This window comes from Cuculus canorus, chromosome 11, assembly GCF_017976375.1.
Source record: "Cuculus canorus isolate bCucCan1 chromosome 11, bCucCan1.pri, whole genome shotgun sequence".
NCBI lineage: Eukaryota > Metazoa > Chordata > Aves > Cuculiformes > Cuculidae > Cuculus > Cuculus canorus.
In genome coordinates, this window is record NC_071411.1 from 13,716,314 (window position 1) to 13,735,694 (window position 19,381).

General features: G+C 38.9%; 1 protein-coding gene and 1 long non-coding RNA gene across 3 annotated transcripts in view; one reads left to right on the forward strand and one right to left on the reverse strand.

The window, feature by feature from the left end:
* The window catches only part of LOC128853239 (uncharacterized), a 113,963-nt gene extending 111,961 nt beyond the window's left edge, over positions 1–2,002 (reverse strand). Inside the window, exon 1 of the long non-coding RNA XR_008451595.1 lies at positions 1,893–2,002. This is a non-coding gene — a long non-coding RNA (uncharacterized LOC128853239). The remainder of the gene's footprint in view (positions 1–1,892) is intronic.
* The window catches only part of PDZRN3 (PDZ domain containing ring finger 3), a 144,817-nt gene that overhangs the window by 102,226 nt on the left and 23,210 nt on the right, over positions 1–19,381 (forward strand). The window contains exon 1 of one of the 2 annotated variants that reach the window (XM_054076137.1): positions 8,883–9,187. The exons of the other annotated variant lie outside the window; for it this stretch is intronic. Coding sequence (XP_053932112.1) covers positions 9,119–9,187 — 69 coding nt within the window. The 5' untranslated portion in view covers positions 8,883–9,118. Of the gene's footprint in view, positions 1–8,882; positions 9,188–19,381 lie in introns of those variants that run through there. 2 annotated transcript variants of the gene reach the window in all.

A 19,381-nucleotide genomic window follows, 5' to 3' on the forward strand; every position in this document is an offset into this window, starting at 1 on the left:
GTACAGAAAATTGTGTTGATCATCATGCTGGCAACCAATCTAGTATTTTAAGTAAGCATCCCATCATCTGTGCTGTATTTGTGAGTTATTTAATGTTTCCATAGGTGTATTTCTCAGAAATCTTAACGTCTCTTCTCCCCTGCCGTGAACTGATTGTGCCTCTAGACATATACATGCAATCTAGTACGTTCATTGCATTGTACTATCAAAAAAAAAAAAAAAAAGATGGATTTTCTATCATCATCATCACTGCCAGAACAGCCAAAATAATGTGAACGGAAAGGACAGTACTGCACAGCAGCTCTCTCATTTGGGGGAACAGCAAAGGATAACAAAGACGGAAAGAGGATAAGAAATTTCATTAAAATGTTAACTTATTTTTCAGCTACACCTGATACCCCAAAACAGACAAGCCACAATCCAGAACATAAAAAAAAATTAATAATCTGTGAAGATACAGTTATACCATAAATCATAAAAACTTCCAAGTTTTGCATCCCAGTGTCATACTGTAGTTAGCCATCAAGACAGAAATTCTGGATATGGAATTGAACTTTAGAGAACCATGACCATTTATTCTGCATACTGCTAGAGAATCACCTTAATTAATATCTGTCTCCTAACTTACATTCTGTCTCTACAATTCTTATCAAGGACACTGGTCTGGTTTTGCACAGAAATGCAGAGAAACGCGTGTGTCTTACTTTCTCAGCAAGCTTGCCATTCTGCAAAGTGAAGAGTCTGCAGGAAAATCAGGATGTAGTTTATGCACTGCAGAAAGCCTGGAGCTCTAGGGCTTCATGGGAAATTACAGGATTAGTGGGTAAAGGTATATTCCAATAGGAACGATCATTTCTGGGTTATTATAGGTATTCATCATGGTGTCTGATTGCCTGTGTACTTTCACAGTTCTTTTATCAAAAGTTTATATCTGTGTATTTCAATATTACTTTATCAATACTGCTTATCAGAACATGTATTTTGAGGGAAGAAATTGCAAAGGATCCACATAATAACTCTGTGAAGTTAGCCAATACAATAACCTATGCAGGTAATTTATTTTTTTCATTTATGTGAACATGTAACCTCCCATTGATTCACAGGGCTTCACAGAAATACAGTGCTAATAACTGGTGGAAATTGCTTCCATTGCCTTTGAAGATAAAGCAAGGTAACGCTTCCTGTAGAAGGAGGAAAGTTTGGAGTTGTGTACCCTCCAACAGTGGACTTTACTCATTGAACTAGAATTCCTTATTCATGGTGAACATGGAACCAAGTTATGCATGAAAAGTATCCTCTTTGTATCAGAGAAGAGGTTAACACCTTGGAGTGCCTTTTACCAAATCAATGTTATTGCAATAGTATTGATTTCATAATGAAACAAAAATGAACCAGCACCACAGCAATTTCATAGGCTGCTGAGATTGTAAAGAGGATATATGGAAACCAAATACAACGCTGTATTGTTGATGTATTTCATACACTAAACAACAGGAAAGCATGCCCTAGAGCAGTCAGTAGGACCTTAGCCATCTTCTGTATTCTTCCATAGTTGGAAAATTATGTCTTGGTTAGTGCTTGGAAAGCACAAGTGACATCCGCAGCACAGGCAGAGCCTGTGTCTGGGACTACAAACTAGTTGTAGTCCCCATGTGCCTCTGTTGCTCTTTTCTCTTACCTCACACATCTAATCTTTTTGACCATACTTTTGCTGAAGCTGAGACAACAGCTGCTCCACATGTGCAGGACCCAGCAGAGTTCTGTGGACACTGCTGACCCCTGTGCCGTGTCCACATCAGAATTAATCATGCAGACCAGTTCAAGAGCTAATGCCAACCTCCTTCAGTGGAAACACATCTTTCCCAACTTCAAAGACGGAAACGAACACTTACCTTTCTTTTGTTCCTATAAGGCTCAAATCCTGTTTCATTCAAGTTCTGGTCTTCTTCTGGGTCTTTTCTGCATAGGAGCTTTAGCTCAGAATTAGCAATCAAATCCCCTGTTGTCCACATAAACCTAGAAGTGAACACAAAGGCAAATATATAAGCAACTTTTTCTCATTTTGAATGCCATTTACCATTAATACTTAATATTCCCACATATCCTTTCCATCAGTTGGTTAATATAAAACCTAATGAACCATAGATGGCATTCCTGTTTTGCTCTGTTTCAAATTAAGTGTGGAGCAGTAAAAACTGTGAAGTGAAAGTTAATATCTTTTCAAATATAAATGGCTTAAAATTCATAAAATGAATACAGTAGCTAAAATACAAGAGTAAGTGAAGACTGTGATCCTTAGCGCGTCTGGGCAGTTTCCGGCCATATATTATTAAGCATTATTCAGCTGACCCTAAGGGGAGTTCATCTGGAGACATTAAGGTCAAAGAGTAGAAGCATTTGGACACAGTCAAATGGATTTTACACCTTTGTATCTTTCTGACATTACTGTTTTGCTTCAGCAAACTGCCTAATATCAGATATATCCTACTGGGTACCTTTCTAAATCACTTCAATTTTCTTTGTCCCTGGGCTACAGTTATGTGATCGGGATCCAAAGCTATCATGGGCGATGATATACTATTTTACTTGCTCGTTTGTATTAGGATGAACTTTATTAGCTTTTGGGCATGTGTCTATCAGTTTTAAAGATTAAGTAATATGTCAATAGTTTTTATGCAGCATTCAAGCACACTGAATCATTTTGCTTGCTCTGAGATTATTAAAAGGGTATCATTTTTATTTGAAAATGAACCATCACTCATAGCAGTCTGTGCTTACCAATGCTATCCCTCTAAAGCAAAATCAAAATGGGGACAGATGTGCTGTAAGTAATTTTAGATTTGAGAGTGTGTGAACCTTATAAACACAAGTATATAGATAACATTTGACTCCATACTCTTGCACTTTCATTATCCACCTTCTTCCTTTAAATATTCTTAATTTTCTATTTTATGTTCTTATAACTGCTCACAATAATCACATCGCTTTCACCATGTAAAAACGGAACAATTTGTACAGGCTGAAATTTGTCATTCTTCTTAAACAAGAAACTACCTAGTTAAAGAACCCATAAAAACTACAGAGATGAGCTTGGCTGTTCCAGTACCAAAATCAGGAAACCAAACATGCTTTTTTGTGAGGAAGCTGAGGTTTCTGCTAACATGAAAGAAGCTTTCAGAGCACAAATCCAGGCTGTAATCAGATTTTCTCATTTCCTTGCCAGTCTTCCGTACTTTTGGTTTTGTGGTTCATCGTGGCTGACTCATGTGAGAAATGGGAGAATGGAAAAGAATAGTGTGGAGGTAATTTGAGCTAAAGAACGGCTCTTTAAAGTGTGATCTACCTCCAGGTCCCTCACTTCGGCATTGCTAGGCGTGAAGTATCACGGCTGGCAGATGGTGATGGAGCTGGTTTATGATTAGGTGGGATGAACACTCTTTTTTTGACTGGTTCCTTCTGTCCTCAGTGGCTAAAACGCTGTTTCATCTGTTTCCATTACAGCGTCATCACTGTAAAGCCAGTGTGTATATCCTCTTGATTCAGAGGTCGCCTTTGGTCTTGATCTTTGACAAGACCTCTTGCTACTGCTTTAACAGGCACCTAAATAAGCAGCCCACAGTAGGAGGAGTTTCATAGTCTGTAGGTCAGCTCTTAGCATCCTAATTTTCCCCATCAGAAGGTCTCAGTGGCATATTAAGCAGTTATTTACCCTACTGTGACCTCATCATTTCTGCTTCATGAAAGACTGAATTAACACAATAGAGTTCTCCTATCTACTGGCCTTGCAGCGCTTACAGGGATGTTGCTGTAATGTTCCTGTAATATTACTGTCTTTATCAAGTGGCATAAATTAAAGAGATGTCAGATTCCTTAAAGAGCTTAGCGGACAGAACAGTTCCTTCAGTGGTTTAACTATAAGTATCATTTCATTTAAGTTACTTCTGAGAACTGGAACTCTTTCAGAGATGCTAAGTGGAGCAAATAAGGATCTCAAGACTTCAGCATTAACTGATGGGAATAAAGCCAACGTTTTACATTTGCTTTCACATCCTCTCTTATGGTATGTTTTAGTTTAAATATTTTGGCTCCAGTCTTGTAGCTTCCAATGCATAGGCAGATTGTTATGCCCATATGCAAAAAAAAAAATGTAGAATTGAGGTCTTTTTGCTTGTTTAGTTATGTTTAAAGTATGTATTTAATTATTGTGCCTGCACAATAACATTGAAAATCCTGGTTTGCTTTCACATGTTTAACAAAGGACTTTTTAGAATAGTGTTTTTAAAGTAGATCCATACTAATTAAATGTTTTATTAAGAATCCAACACTTCAGAGCTATCAGTGGATTTTAGTATTGAAATTTCCACATAAACACCGTAAAACAGAACTCAATCTGAACACATTCTCAACAAGGAGGCACTCAAGCCTTAATAGAGGTAACCCAATGCCTAGAATTAAAAAGCATCCTAACACACTTTGAAAAATTCCAGATATTTACTTTAAAGTAGAGTTGTGTAGCAGATTGTTCTTTCGCACCAATCTATGTAATCAGAATCTGTACAGTTTCCTGACTTCTGTTTATATAACACACCAATACGAGAATTATTTATAAAGTCACAGCTGTTCTCTTCCCTAGCCTTTGTTTCTCGCAAGTCTTAAATATTTGTAAAAACAAGAAAAGTAATTAAAGTATTGATACATTAAGCAAATGTTTCCCCGATCACACAGCTTAAATAGGAATCATTTGTTTAAACAGAACTTGCTAAGTATATGTACAAAAATACCACGTTAAATAGCTACTACATACTAGGAAAGCCAACTTGCATTTAAAGAAACAAAATAAACAATGCCAAACTGTTATTAATATTGCAGTCAGCCACTCAAACATTAGGAACTCCCAGAACCGAGTGCAACGGTTTGGTGTTTGCCCAGATCTGTGAAGTAGCTATGTGCCATCTGCTCCTTGCACAAAGGACATGAGTTTATTCTTGCTGGTGGGAACTGCTGTCTAAGAGCCAACACTTGGCAGCGTTAAGTCCTTACCCTTGAAAAGCTGGCAGAGAGCGCTCTTTAGCCTTTGAGTTCCCTAATAATGTTCCCCTCCAGGGTGCGGGTCCCTCATGGATGCTTTATTTCCCTCTTTATTCTGATTCACCATCCCATGCAGACAGGCAGGACACCTCAAGTGCCGTGGTCTCCAGTGGTTTCCCCTTACCTGCCAGCACCTGACAGGCTTAATTGCAAAATAAATCAAACATTAAAGGAGCAAAATTTACACTAGGCTTGTAGTTACAAGCTGAAAGATTGCTACTAAAACAAACACAAAAAGCAAAACCAGCCTGTGGTCTGTGGCAGGATTCCCTCCTCGCCATCACCCACTGTCTGTCCAAGACAGCCAGCTTCCCGGAGACAAGAGCAGCACCCTGCCTTTCATGCTGGTCCATGCAGTCTGGCTGCTTTCCAGTTTCTGTTCCCTGGGAATTAGCTTTTGGACACAAAAGCAAATATCTGATAGTTGGAGCCAGGTATCTTGGTGAAAGGGATTTTGCAGGCTTGGTCACATGTAATCAGTCAGTGAGCAAGTAATCTAGATAAATGCTAATGAAAGTTCTTGCTGGCACCTTGTGTATTCAAAGGCGATTTACTATTGTTCCTCATCAACTGGCTCACTAACTTCCCATTCAGTCTAGATGCTCACATTCAGCTGGGACCACTGTAATATTCACATCACACGTGATATAAGCCATCCACTATGCGTACGTTTTGTTAATCTCATTATCTGTGCCACACTGGTGAGACCACACATGACACAATGTCAACGCAAATGACAGATCCCGTAACAAGCCACGTTGTCTGGACAAACCAAAGGAAGCCAGTTTACCTCCACCATGTACAGCGTGCATTGACAAGGGTTCCTGTAAGATGCAGGGGTTTGCTGTGTACGTATGTTATAAAGCAGGTGTAACATCCACCTCATCCTCAACAGCTCAGGTGGCTCTTTCTGGCTTTCTAGGTCCAGCAGAGGAGCACTGAGAAGGTCTCTTTGTTCTTAATATCAGTCCTCAAACCTCACGAAGAGCAATTAGAAATGGAGGAACTGCAGCGCTGGGGTGTTGTCAGCCCTTCTGGTATCACCCACCAACCTCACTGATTGTGGAAGAAAACTCAGAACAACTTTTTACTCGGTGTATGTAACTGAAAGAGCTTAAAAGCTGACCAGATTTAGCAGATTTCACAGGGACTATGCAAATGGTCCCTGTGCCAAACTTCACATTTCTGTTTCAAATTACGTTGAGACTAAAACCTTCTCACAGAAAACTTATCCATAATTTCTCAACATGGGCAAACAATGTATTTTTCTTCTGTAATCTTACCCTTGGAAATGACTAAAACTTTGGCTGAAGTGTAACATTAAAAGCAAAAATCAGCCTTGGACAGTGCTCAGAACACAATTTCACAGCCCAAATATTTAGAGTTTGGCAGAGTACCATAAAAACTAGTCTGTATTGACCTGCGGCAGCGCTACCATCTCTGCCTGTGAGATGGATAGAGAAATATGAATTAGATTTCAGTAATGGAAAACATCTCCATTGAGATAAGCACTGGCCTGACTGTCAGGCTGGCTTATTTACCCGAGCAACAGTGCAACAAAGCCAACTGCACCGTAAAGCCACACTGTTTGCTGCTGAGCAGCGTGCTTAGGCTTTGTTAGTTGAAGAATCTGAAACATCACGTTTATGGGATCCTTCCAGTCTTACATCAAAAGAACAGTCTTCTGCTGAACTGACTCTGCTGGCCTGATTTACAGATTATCTTTCTGAATCAGCTGAAACATTATCTCACGTACTCTATCGTGTTCCTATACAAAAATAGCAAATAGGTGCATTCCCATTAGAACTGCAAATTAAATATTCTGCCTGTTTCTGTTTTATTTCTCATCAGATCCAGCTGCATGCTATTGCTAAAAACATTCCTGACTGAACCCAGCCACCTGAACTGAACTACAATATCTAAATAGCAACATTTAAGAAGAAACTTAATTGCATTGGGAAATAAAATCACAGGCAACGTTTTTTAAAAGTTTACCTTAAGTTGCTAAATCAAATTACAGAACCAGAAGTTATTTAATCAAAGCCATAAACTTTTTTATCTGTTCACTACAGTCTTTTTCTTCTTAATTCCGTTATCATCATCATCTTTTCTGCTTTTAGGGAACACTAGTTCCGTTTTACAAGATCTTTCCAGTTGTTTGAGATCCACAGCCAATGGCTGTCATTCAGCTTTGGATAAGCCCATAGTATGTTGTGGAATAGAAGCACGTCTAACCGGGGATCGCCTGAATTGCTCTTTGGCTTAGAGGGATGGCAGCAAGATCCAGGCTACCTCTGTCTTTCTCTAACCATCTACTACCATCATGATAGTAATATCCTTGACACAGTCACAGCACAGAGATGCAGTCCCTATCTTCCTTCAGATGTAGGGATTTGAAGAGGTCTCCTTTCTTTCTTCTCCTGTAGGCAGGCAGATTTTGGTAGCAAAACACAGTCTGAGTCAAAACTTCTTGTCACTGTCCCTACTTACCAAAGTTTAGTACTAAAACGTATGAACAACATGAACTGCATTTCAGTAGCTGATCATTTTAATGTGCATCAGTACAGTTGTGGCAACAGCTGGATATCCCACAGGATCCCTACAGCAAGATCCCTACGTACAGAGTTTGAACAGAAAAGCTGCAGATGATCCTTGCAAAACATTCCCATTGTCATCCAGAGAAACTGGCTGAGCCAATAGTCAGAAACCAGTCAGACAACCACAGCACGAGAGCCAAACCCTCAGCCATGCAACCCCTGTATCAGAATTATACCCGTGGTCTCATTCCCAGATATTCCATAGTTGTCTCTTCATTATAGCAGAATTAATTGAAATAAAGATTATAAAAACACACACTTTCTGAATGCTTAAACAATTGGAAAAAATATGGTCAGTCCAAACTCATAACACAAGGTAGTGTTTTCTACAGACTAGAAAACATCCATAAAGCTTAGGATTTATGAGTACTTCTTGAGTTCACTGGGCAGTTCACTGATGTGTTATCCTTTACATCTATGGCACAGATCCAATGTGGATCTCAAGTACTGAATAGTCATAAATGCCATACTTACTGTAGATACTTTTACAAACTAGCAAAGTTTATATTTTTAACATAACAATAACATGAACCTGCCATTTACTCTTCAATTACAATGAAAGTCAGGAGCGTAAATGGCCATTTACAGTTGGTATAAATATCAATCTAAACCTAATCTATAAATATTAATCCAAGGTACTCTTTTTTTTTTTTTTTTTTCCTAAATTGACATACATTCACATATATCTCTTCTGCTCAGTAGCCAGGTCCTAAGGCTGCACAGGGGCTTTCAGAAACAGAGGTGGCCTTTCTGTGCTGTTTGTTCAATACCTGGTTTAGTCACCCCCTGCTACAAAACTGAGGCTGTCGGATGCCATCACAGTATGAGAAGAAAACAAATGCTGCGAAGCATTTTCAACTTTGCCACAGCCGCTGCAGAGTTTTGTACCATTATACTCATTTCATTGTGACTTACATTTAAACTGTACTTCTAGCCTGCTTAAATATGTTAAGAATTATCCTGAGGGACCATAGTAAAATGTAGTCATGTTTATTTGTAATTGCTACAAAATGGTTTACAAAATTGTTAGTGTCTTTTATTATGCCTGCTACTGAAGCACTCGCCTGTTAATTAGAGAAATTTCAGCTGTCATAGCTAGCAATTATAGCTTCTGTATCACTGTCTGTTATGAATAGTCAATGAGAGCTGATTAATATGCATGAGTAGCAGTATATAGCGTGTGCATTGGAACAGCGTGCCGCAGCCAGAGCGGCGCGGCAGAGGAGTGCTGTGTACTGCCAGGGAAGGAGGGAGAGCACGAAAGGGAAGCGCAGAGTTGCTCTGCAGCACCCTGTGCCATACCACTGTCAGCTGCTTCAGTCCAGCCGGCTCGCCTAGGGGTTTTCAGGGATATCTGCATGCATGCTCATCATCAGAGATTTCTGTGGCTGCTCTGGTGAATAAGGAAGATTATTTCTGCCACTTATTTAAACATGGGATGCAGTTTGTGCACTCTACAGAAGCAAGAAGAGCAGTACAAGTTACTGTATGAAGTTTGTCAGGTAAAGAATTAGATTTCATTTCTAAAAGCAAATGCTCTCTTTTATAGGCTTGTGACCACTGTTGGTGACAGAGAAAATGAAATACCAAAACCTGCTGATACAGGTGGAAATGAAAGGGGCTTTGCCTTATTTGATATGTGTATGATAATGATTATGCTTTTATGCTGTACCTTCCCGTTCACACTTGCAGAACACCAAATACTTAAATGCATGCTATTGTACATTAAACTTTTGCAAAACTTTACATCATAAAATAGTTCTCTGCTATTACTTTCTCCAGTATCTATTAAGTAATATTTCTTGGCAAGGATCATGGCTTGGTGACACACTCTTTGAACAAGTTAGGAAGGACATACAAGGAAGGTTTTTGTATCTGTTTACAAGTACATATGACACTTCTTCCTGTGCAATGCATTCACTCAGTACTCAACGTGGTCTCTAAGTGCCTTTTCTGCCCATATAAGTTTATGACATGTTGTAGTTTTTTAACATCTGCATGTAGAAATACCAACTAACAAATTGCTAGAATTTGCAGCAGATAAAAACTACTGCTCTACAAATCTTTATATGTCAAATTATTCATAGTAAGCATGTGATAAGTATTTTTAATATGTGATAACACACTAACAACTATTACAAAGATTTTGTTTCCTGTGTTTCTGGTTTTCTTTCTGCATTATCTCCCTCTCTGCAATTTCTTACACTGTCACACCTGAAGTACTATTTGGACTGAAATAAGTGTGATGGAAAGATGCAAAGCAATGGCCAGGTGTTGAGGGATGTACTCCTACTGATCTCCTTTAAAATAATCATAGGCAGACAGCTTATGGTTAAACGTGAAGTGGGTTGTCTGTACAAACACTCCAGATAAACAGAAACTACCCATATCCTTCAGGCTGTACTTTACTGCCTTGCTGTTGCAAAGGCAGTTTAGAATCAGTGACAATTACCCAGGGGTGTCGGGCTGGCTGATATTTCCCAGCATTGTCATGTTGTGCACTTGCCGGCAGAGGGAATTGCTCAGCGCTGCACAGGAGGGAAAGAAATCCCATGGTCCTCACTGTGTTACCACCTGCATCTGATCCCAGATACTGATGTCACTGACAACAAAGTGAATAAAATATGGGATTTGTATGTTATGCTAGTAGGGAAGTGATTAAATTTTAAACATGTGGTTTTGATCTAATTCTTGCTCACTCACCCAAAGGACACTGACGCTTCGTGGACCAAAAAAAAAAAACTCGTGAAAGCAAATAGGAAGACGTGTTTACTGTCATTTCTATTTATAATACTTCACTTCCACTTGCTAAGCTGCTATGCATGCGATGATAAGAAGAATTTTAGAGAACAGTAATCAGATTTCTCAGATTTTTTTCTGTACTGAGAACTAGTTTCAGATGCTGCCTGGTGCCAGGTATTGTTTGTGTGAATCCCCCCCTCAAATCAAGCAGTGGCTGTGATAATAGTTGCTCATCCTCCAAGGTCACCAAGTTTTCATGCAGTCTGGGCTTGAGGATTATCAGTGGAACACATTCAGAAGTGCAACAACCAGAACAAACTGAGACAGCAGCAAACTATAAATGTTTTGATTGCTTAGGAGGCTTGCATATTTTTTGTTGTCGTTGAGAGATGAAGGCACAGAGAATCTTTGCAAGTTGCTGACATCTCCCGACAGATGCAGGACTACATTCTTTATTTAAAGAACGTCCTTAGAATCAGTCACTGGAACGGTCCCACTGATATCTGAGATGACCAGACTATCTGGTGGTGGCTGCAGGTGCAGATCTCTGGCCTTTCTAAATCTTTAGATTTAAAAAGCAACCTGCAAAGTGCTGCAGCCTTGCTTCAGCAATGTGTGGAGCACAGTCACAGCACCTGCGATTGACTTTTAAGCGTGGATGTCCTTTGGGGAATCACAGTTGGAATACTCTCAAGCTTCCACAGAAGTGAAAGGTGCATGTAATCCTATAAAACAGGGATTTCTAACATAGTAAAACCTGAATTATTTAGGACGATAATCCCTGATTATTCCAGAATATAAATTGTCCTGCAAAATTATTTTAGCAGGGTACTACTTTGATTTCTCTGCTTCACAAGATAGGTGGGAGGGAATTCTGTAGCTTACGGAGTACATCCAGATAATTAAATGTCACTATAACTATAAAAATGCATCCTCACGTAACCTACACATAAGAGCAATCATTTAAAATTTAACGGTCAGGGAGATGAAGTATTATTTTCATTTAAAATAAAAGACAAAAGTTTCAAAATGTGCTAGCAGTCACAAATACCTCTTACAGTGGTTTTATTTTGTGCTGTCCATGTGACTCTAATATCATGTGATAAGATGACATTGCCATTTCTGAGGAAACTAAATGAAGTTTTTTCATACAGTCTAAGTTAGACAAAATTTGCATAACGTTTCAGGAAATATTAAGCATTGTTAAAAATAAATCCCTTTAGCCTTATTTTTTAAAAGTTCATGACTCTGAGATGTAGGAATTCAGAAAACACTTGCAAGAATTAATAATAGTACATAACTGCACTTTCTCTGTTAGGCCAAGGGCTTTAGTGTGGCTGGGAAATTAATGCTTCGATAAATTACAATTCCAGAAGGTCCAGTATGTCTGACTCCGTAAGTCCTCATAACAGAGAGCACAAAGAGGATCAAATATACCAGGGCTCAGGCTTTATCCCTTCCTCATCCATAGATAATTCAAAGAGATCCTCTTCATTAAGGGCTTTGGCACATTGCCTACAATTTCTTTTTGGGCCGCTGTGAGCTTAATGATGCAGAACAATGGTCTTCCCTCTTGTTGAACACATACCTTATTGTACCTTTAATCACATCATAAAAACCAAATTAAGACACCTCGTCATTAAAGTCTATTGTAGCTGTGCATATCAATGCTTTGTATTACAAATACAAAGGGGACTGTGGCAGCTCGAAATCTTGATGCAGAACAGCATCACCAATGATAAGCGTGCTTGTGGCAGCAATGTCATCTATATAATATCTTAGATGTATCCTGAGGTTTACTTCCCAGTTGCATGCAGCATATGAAATGAAGTAATTATATGCTATTAGATTTTGGGTTTCGAGTTAAATGGAAATTTTCTTCAGAAGATTTTTAAGGTGAAAGTAGAGGGAAAAAGGGGAAGAAAGAAAACCAGGAAATTAGGAAGGTGTTTTAGACCAGTTTTCCAGTTTACTTTTCACAATATCATCAGTTTCTATACAAACAACAACAGAAATTAGGGCTTTTTCCCTTGTAGGAAAATTCCTGGGGAGCCAAAAAGTAATGTCGATTGAAGGCAAATTAAAGAAGAATGAGTCATTCTGAGCTAGAGCTTTTGAGTTTGTAAAATAAAATAAGAAAAGGTTAAGACTGCAATTTAAAAAACTTTCTGAGTTTCACCCTAAACACATATTTATACAGAGTTTGGGAGGTGACCACACACTGTGAAACCATTTCCTAAATAGATATCTAATATTTCCAAAGATAAGAACATATAACTTTAAATCACAGATTAGGCTAAACTGGATGGGCAATGCTCAAAGCTCTTCCCTGGGATTCAAGATGATGGCATTCATCCAGTTCACATGGTGGGAAGATATCATAAAAACAACTCATCAAAACTGGCACTTCCAGCTGAGAAAGCATGCGATAAGTGAGTATGGAGACTACCGTCTTCCTCCAGGCTGTCCCTCCAGAATAAAGGTAGAAACGCTGGGAGGAAACAAGCTCACATTGCCACTGCCCTTGCCTCAGATGATCCGAGGTCAGAAGATTTGTGTCTCTGTGATTGTTGAGTTGGCATCTTTCACAAATACTAAAGTTCATATATAAATAAACAGTTGATGTAATGACCTTTAAGTAACTTGAAAGCTCCGTTCATATGCCCTTGGCCTGGAACGTCTCTGAGACAAGTAAAAATGACGGTGTTGGTAAAAACAACAGTGGGCAAGCTGTATTGGTCTTCTAAACTGGACTAAGACATGATGCAGCCAAGGTTATATATAAACATCAAGGTCAGCATACAAATTGCTGTGCTAATGAGAAGACGTTAGTGATGAGGAACTAACTGACACTATATTTCATTGGCAACTTCCAGCAGCATCACTTGCAATGTGACTATTCCTTCAGAACTCACATACGAATCAGCTGCGCTAAGTTGATCACCAATACAGGTCCCTTCGCCATTAGAATTCCATTCACGTGTTTAGACTTGCAAAAATTAGACTAAAGTAATCAGTCATTAAGAAAGCCTGATTCAAGGAAACAATCTAACTAGACTGAAACCTACTGAGCAATGATGTTATCCTAAATCAGGGCCCAAGTGAAGCTTGCCAAAATAAACATAAAGGTCAAAAAAATTTTCTAATCAAAACCGTAGGATTTGGGAAACAAAAATGATTGCCTTCATGCGTATGCTTTTCACACTCTCAGATTTAATTGGGCAGCTAGAGAATTAGTTGGTCTACATTTCAGTAGTGTTCCATCTTAAGACCGAGATGGTTGTGCCAATTATAATAAACTGGTCTACTTGAAATACATTGTAAGGCTTCAGATACACTGCATGTACACAGTCTGCGCTGGAGCTGAAATTAAGAATAATGTTGAAGTTATACTCTTGTCACTTCGCTACCATTAAACTTAACCTCAATAACAGTTATGAACCTATCACACTTACTTCAAAGTAGGCATGTGTTTGCTTAAACAAGATGTTAATTCCATGTGCTTTGTTCTAGACAGGGTTTTCTACTGCTGAATTAGTTCAGCTGTAGAAAAACTCTGCTTGACGGACTGGAGACTCATAATCTTCAGAAAACTGCCCTTTAATGATTGTGGCGCCTGTCTGTGGCTCAGAAGTCCCCTTTCTTAATTAGACATTTACCAGAAACTGGCAATTGAAATTTTCCTCTTCACTTGATGATGAATAATGCAATGCCTCTGTTAGGATTTCTGTATTGCATGTTAGAGGAATATTTTCGGTCATTAAAGGAACATAAGGAAGATATGATATGAAATAAACAAAATGCTTAATGGTCATCTGTGATACAATTAGGTAATTTTGTGTAACTGAAATATCTTACTGCTTCATTGTCTTCCTAAAGTCACAGTGTTTTTCTTCTTTAAGTGAGCAGATAAAATGCTTAACAATAGCATAGCTACATTTGGATTTTTTAAAATGATAAATGATTGAAAAGATGAGTTTTGTAATGCTTCACACTTATACATCTGTTTAATGCTATAAAGCAGGTGGCAAGAAGTCACAAGGGAGAAGGCACTAGGGACAATCGCTCTGTGCTTTACTGTCACACGTCAGACATGGACTGGGGAAAAAGAAACATATGGAGTAATGAAAAAGTGCAGATTTAATAAATGTGTTTTGTTGTGTTCATTAATAATGAAACAGCAGGTCAGGCTTCACTTTCACTAGGACAGGACAATTCTGCATTTATACATACACTGGGATTGTTCCTCTCCGAGACTCAGTGGGTAAAAGTAAGCAGATCCAGACAGCCCTCTTGAACCCAGTAGCCAGTGAGAGATTTGACATGAGGGTGGCAGAATAAATAACATAAAATATACATAAACTTTAAACAAGACTACAATAGTCAATACTTTAAACAGTGACTATTGAAAGAAGCCTCCCTATTAACACAGCGTATCTTCAGGCAAAAAGCTGGAGGCCACCATCCAAAAGAAAAGTAGTAAGCATCACAGCAGGGTTTTCTTACAACTCTTAATCCAGTGAAAATTGTGGATGTGGACATGTTCTAGGTCACTGGACACACTGCTCACTGCCACAAGAACTAGACACTTTATTTCATTTCTAATTGCTGAAATTTCTCCTGGCTTTACAGTGAGACACCAGCTCAGCTGCACTCAGTAGAATTCCATTTCTCAAATGCTACCATCAGACTCTTTAGGAACACTTGAGAGATAAAATGCTTCAAGGAAAGAATAATTGTACAGTCGGACTAAAAAACATATTTGAGTTATGCATTTTCATGGATTGTGTGCATTCACAGAGTGTATTAGCTCCTACAGCATCATTTTAGAGAAAGTGAACATTCATATTTTGAAAGATCACAACTGATAAGAAAGCTTTCCTAAAGGTGGCAGAGTTGCTTGCAGAGTGTAACAGAAGCTCTTGTACCTGACCTCTCAGTGTCCTTGGAACTGCCATCAATTTTAGCCATAAAAAAAGTAAAAGGGAGGTGTTTTTATCAATACCACACTGTGAGAATTCTAGTCCATGGTCAAGGAGCATGGACTGGAAGGGTGGAGTGAGGTGATCGTGGGACTCAGAGCTACACAACAACTTCCAAGGTTTGTTCTTCAGCTGAGAACACTGCTTACTCTCTGGAAGCAGATGGCCCAAGGTTAGAAAGCCTACTCTGCAGATACCAAGTGGCTACTGAAGGAGCAGGCCCGGTTATTAATGAACCCTCTTGGACCTGTCACTGCTGCTGGGTTCCCAGATAGCAGCACTGGGTATTTTTTCCATCTTTTCTTGGCAGCAACTTCAATAACTCTCTTCAACACAGATATCTTTAGAGCTATCCACAACTGCTCTTTCCCCATCTTACATCACTGAGACATTTGTGGAGGGAAGTGAGAGAATGGACTCAGAAACTACAAGAGATGAGCAACAGTGCAGGAATGGGAATTTTGGGAATTGGAGTGGTCTTAAATGCAGTGTCTTGGAGACTGGCATTCAGGTTTCAGTTGTGGTGTGCTTTCATGTGAACTCAGGCAGATCACAACCTTGTTTTGTGTTTCATCTTCCCACCTCTGCAATACTCCTTTTGTCTTTCTGCTTGGAGCAGGCTCTCCAGAGGAGGCTCTGTCTTTTGCTCTGTGTTTGCATTGTCTAATATGCTACTAAAATAATATCTGTATTATTATATGGCCTGGTCTGTACACCAGCTTGTACTACTCTGTTTAATTGAGGTATGGTGTAAATATTGCTGGACTGTGAGCTATTTGAGTTGCAAGTACTGAAAAGGCATAGCAGAGGAAAAGTCTCTCCAAGCATGCCTTACTCTTACAGCATTCTCAAAGCACCTTCTACATGACGCTGTTGGAGAAAGGCGGCTGGTTTATAGGGACATTTGGCCTGATTCAGGACAAGGATTTGTTTCTTACATCACTCCAATTTAGTTTAAATTCATGTAACTTTTACACCCTCGACTAAACAGGTTAATCTCTTTATGCTGTTTACTATCATTGTGTATGATACTTGTCATCCCATGATATAAATACCGCACCATCAGTTTGGCAGCACCTCTGTTGACTGCAATTGCATTGTCCTGGAATGATACACCTCGCTGATGTCCTAAGTCGTGATACATAGGAACGGAGCCTGAGAACCCAACCAAAAGCAGGCACATTTTAGCATGCTATGTACAGGATCGATGCTGTAATGCTATTACGTAAATGTGCTAATTACTAGCAGAATAAAAAAATCCTTTATTTCAAGGCTCTTTCTCCCAAGATTTTTCATTTGGAAATTAACGGTTTAGAGAACAAACGTATTCTGTACACCGAAATAAAGAATTTTTCTTTCGTTTTAACTATTTTGTCATGGATGGCTCACAAGGCAGAAGGGAAATGCACACACATGGAAACAGTCTATTACTAAACAATATAATTCTGGGGTTTTTTTGAAAAAGAGAGAGACTGTCCATATGAAGGAAATAAAAGAGGGATTAGATGGAGCTGCGAGAAGAATTAACCTGTATTTTGAACCTTCTTTCTCCAATTCCTGAGGAAAAGGGGGTTTAGAAAATAGGCTTTTTGCTGCTCCAGTTTTTATAAAAATCTTTAAAGTTCTACTTTTTCTTAATATGCAGGCTTCTTCAGAACTTGCTAAAGAAGTGAATCAGACCATAAAGAGTGTTTTAAATGGAACACAGACGGCTGTAGTCTAACAGAACTAGCATTTTTTATAGTGCGCTTCCCAAGGATTTGCATGAATTTCTACAAAGAAAAGCTGCTTACTCATTCTTAAGTGAAAAGTTTTTTCTCTGTGACATTTGTGAAGCACAGAAGAACAAACAAGCTGCACAACGCATGCAAATGTTTACTATTCATGACATTAAACCCATCTAAGTCAGTCTAACTTGATGGATAGAAAAATAATTTTCTTTTACTGAACCTTTTCTGGTTTCTGTAGTATACCACCAACTTCCAGCAAACAACATTACACATTATTTAAGCACAAATAAAGTACAAAGTAATTATAATTATACACAGCAAACTCTTACGTGTACGCACAAGGATTTTCCGGCTTTCTCAGCCCTTCAGTTAAATAGTACTGCCAACGTCTGGGGTTACTTCATTTATGCTCTTGCAAATGATGTTTGCACAGGATTGAATTCAGAACTCCTCACTTATATTCATTGAGTGTCTGGCCTCATTCTCTCCTGCAAACCTCTTTGGATCAAGGCCCTGTCTTGTTGCCTTGCATTGCCTCTCCAGGGCTGCAGGGCTCCCAGGGGCTTATGTCTCCTTCTGACTACAAGTGGGAAACTGGGAGCTGGTTCCAGGAACATCTTTCTTGTGTAAATAGCCCAGGTGTGTCAATTTTGTTATCACAGTAAAAGAGAAAGAACAAATACTGGTTTTTCCATAGGCATTGGATCAGAGGGAAAAGAAAATAAGAATTGCTGGTAACCAGGAGGAAATTTTGTCTATGTAAACAAGTGGCATATTTTGATACACCTGAAAGCTGCAATTTACATCTGCCATCAAGAAGGTGACAGTTCATTAATCTTCTCTACCCACCCAGAAAAATAAAATGTGTGGATAGCTTACCTTGCTAAATAATTAAACGACAGCTACTGATAAAATGACATTTATGTAATAGCACAACTGCGTACTCTTATAAAATACCTTCCTCATACTTCATAAATAAACAAAAACCTGTTTTCTAGTAGCACAGTACAATTCTGTCATCTCAGTCATGGCCTCAACTCCTGTTGGCATGCACAGAAGGACCAGCCCTGTCTTCACAGCAAGGAGTCCAGAGGGCTCCAGCCTCCAGACCTCTGGGAGATTTGCCCTGAAATTAGCATCTAAACAGCAGCACTTGGCTAAGAATTGTTGAAGGATAACAAACCTCTCAGTGGAATAATTGTTAGTATGTACAGTGTGGAACAACGTGAGAAAATCTGTCTTCACAGAAAGTATTTCAATGTGTTGCATATCCAGAATTAACAGAGGGAGGAGATTTCAACAGGAGGAATGCCAAATACCTCGCACAGCTCTGACAGAGAGAGAAGTCATTGTATATCTAATACCTTACACACTTGCAGCACCCTAAAAATATATGAAAAGCCACATCTTAGCTGAGTAGTACAAATTCTTCACTTCTATAAAGACATGAGTGTTCTTCCTGTTTTTCTTCTTTGCTGATTTGCCCATCACCAATTCGCACTTTCTCCCTCTCCAGTGGCCACGTGTCCTATACTCTATAAGATATTTGCATCCAACATTAGATGATGCAGGTCCGTAACACATTGCAGCTGACAAGCTACTTAATAAGTAGTTACCAAAGCAAGAGAGATTAAAAAACAGACTCTTGAATTTCCTTGGGTCTTACCACAGCTACATCCAGCAAGATCCAACTGCCCGTTTTTACTCTTTTATCTCCAAGGCAGCACTCAAACTTTTCCAGCTTTGTTCATAGCTGCTAGAAGTTTGATTTTAAAGAACAGATGCACTGTATTTGGGGTTCACCCGACGTTTTGGGTTCAGCAGTTATCTGCTGCTACTATTTTCAGCCAGATACAGCATAGATTGCCATCTTCCTTTTTTCCTTCTTATTAATTCCTGTTTATTTTTCTCACCAGTTACTTCTTGGAAATAGAAATTAATAAAAGCTCTGTGATCAAAATGAGAGTTTAAGACATACTTTCCACTTATTTGTTTGGTGGGACCCCCCGTTTGGATTTGTATCATTGCTTCCCCTGTTATACCTTGTTGCATCATCTCCCTTTTTATCAATTACAAATATACATTACATTTTAACTTAATTGACCATGACAGCATTTTCCTTTCCATAATCAAAGTTCGGCTGTCCCAATTGATTGCTGGTGCTGAATGCATGCTCAGCTTCATAACATCTTTCTTAGCTTTGTACTCATCTCTGTTTCTGTCAGAGCCTGAACTAAGACAC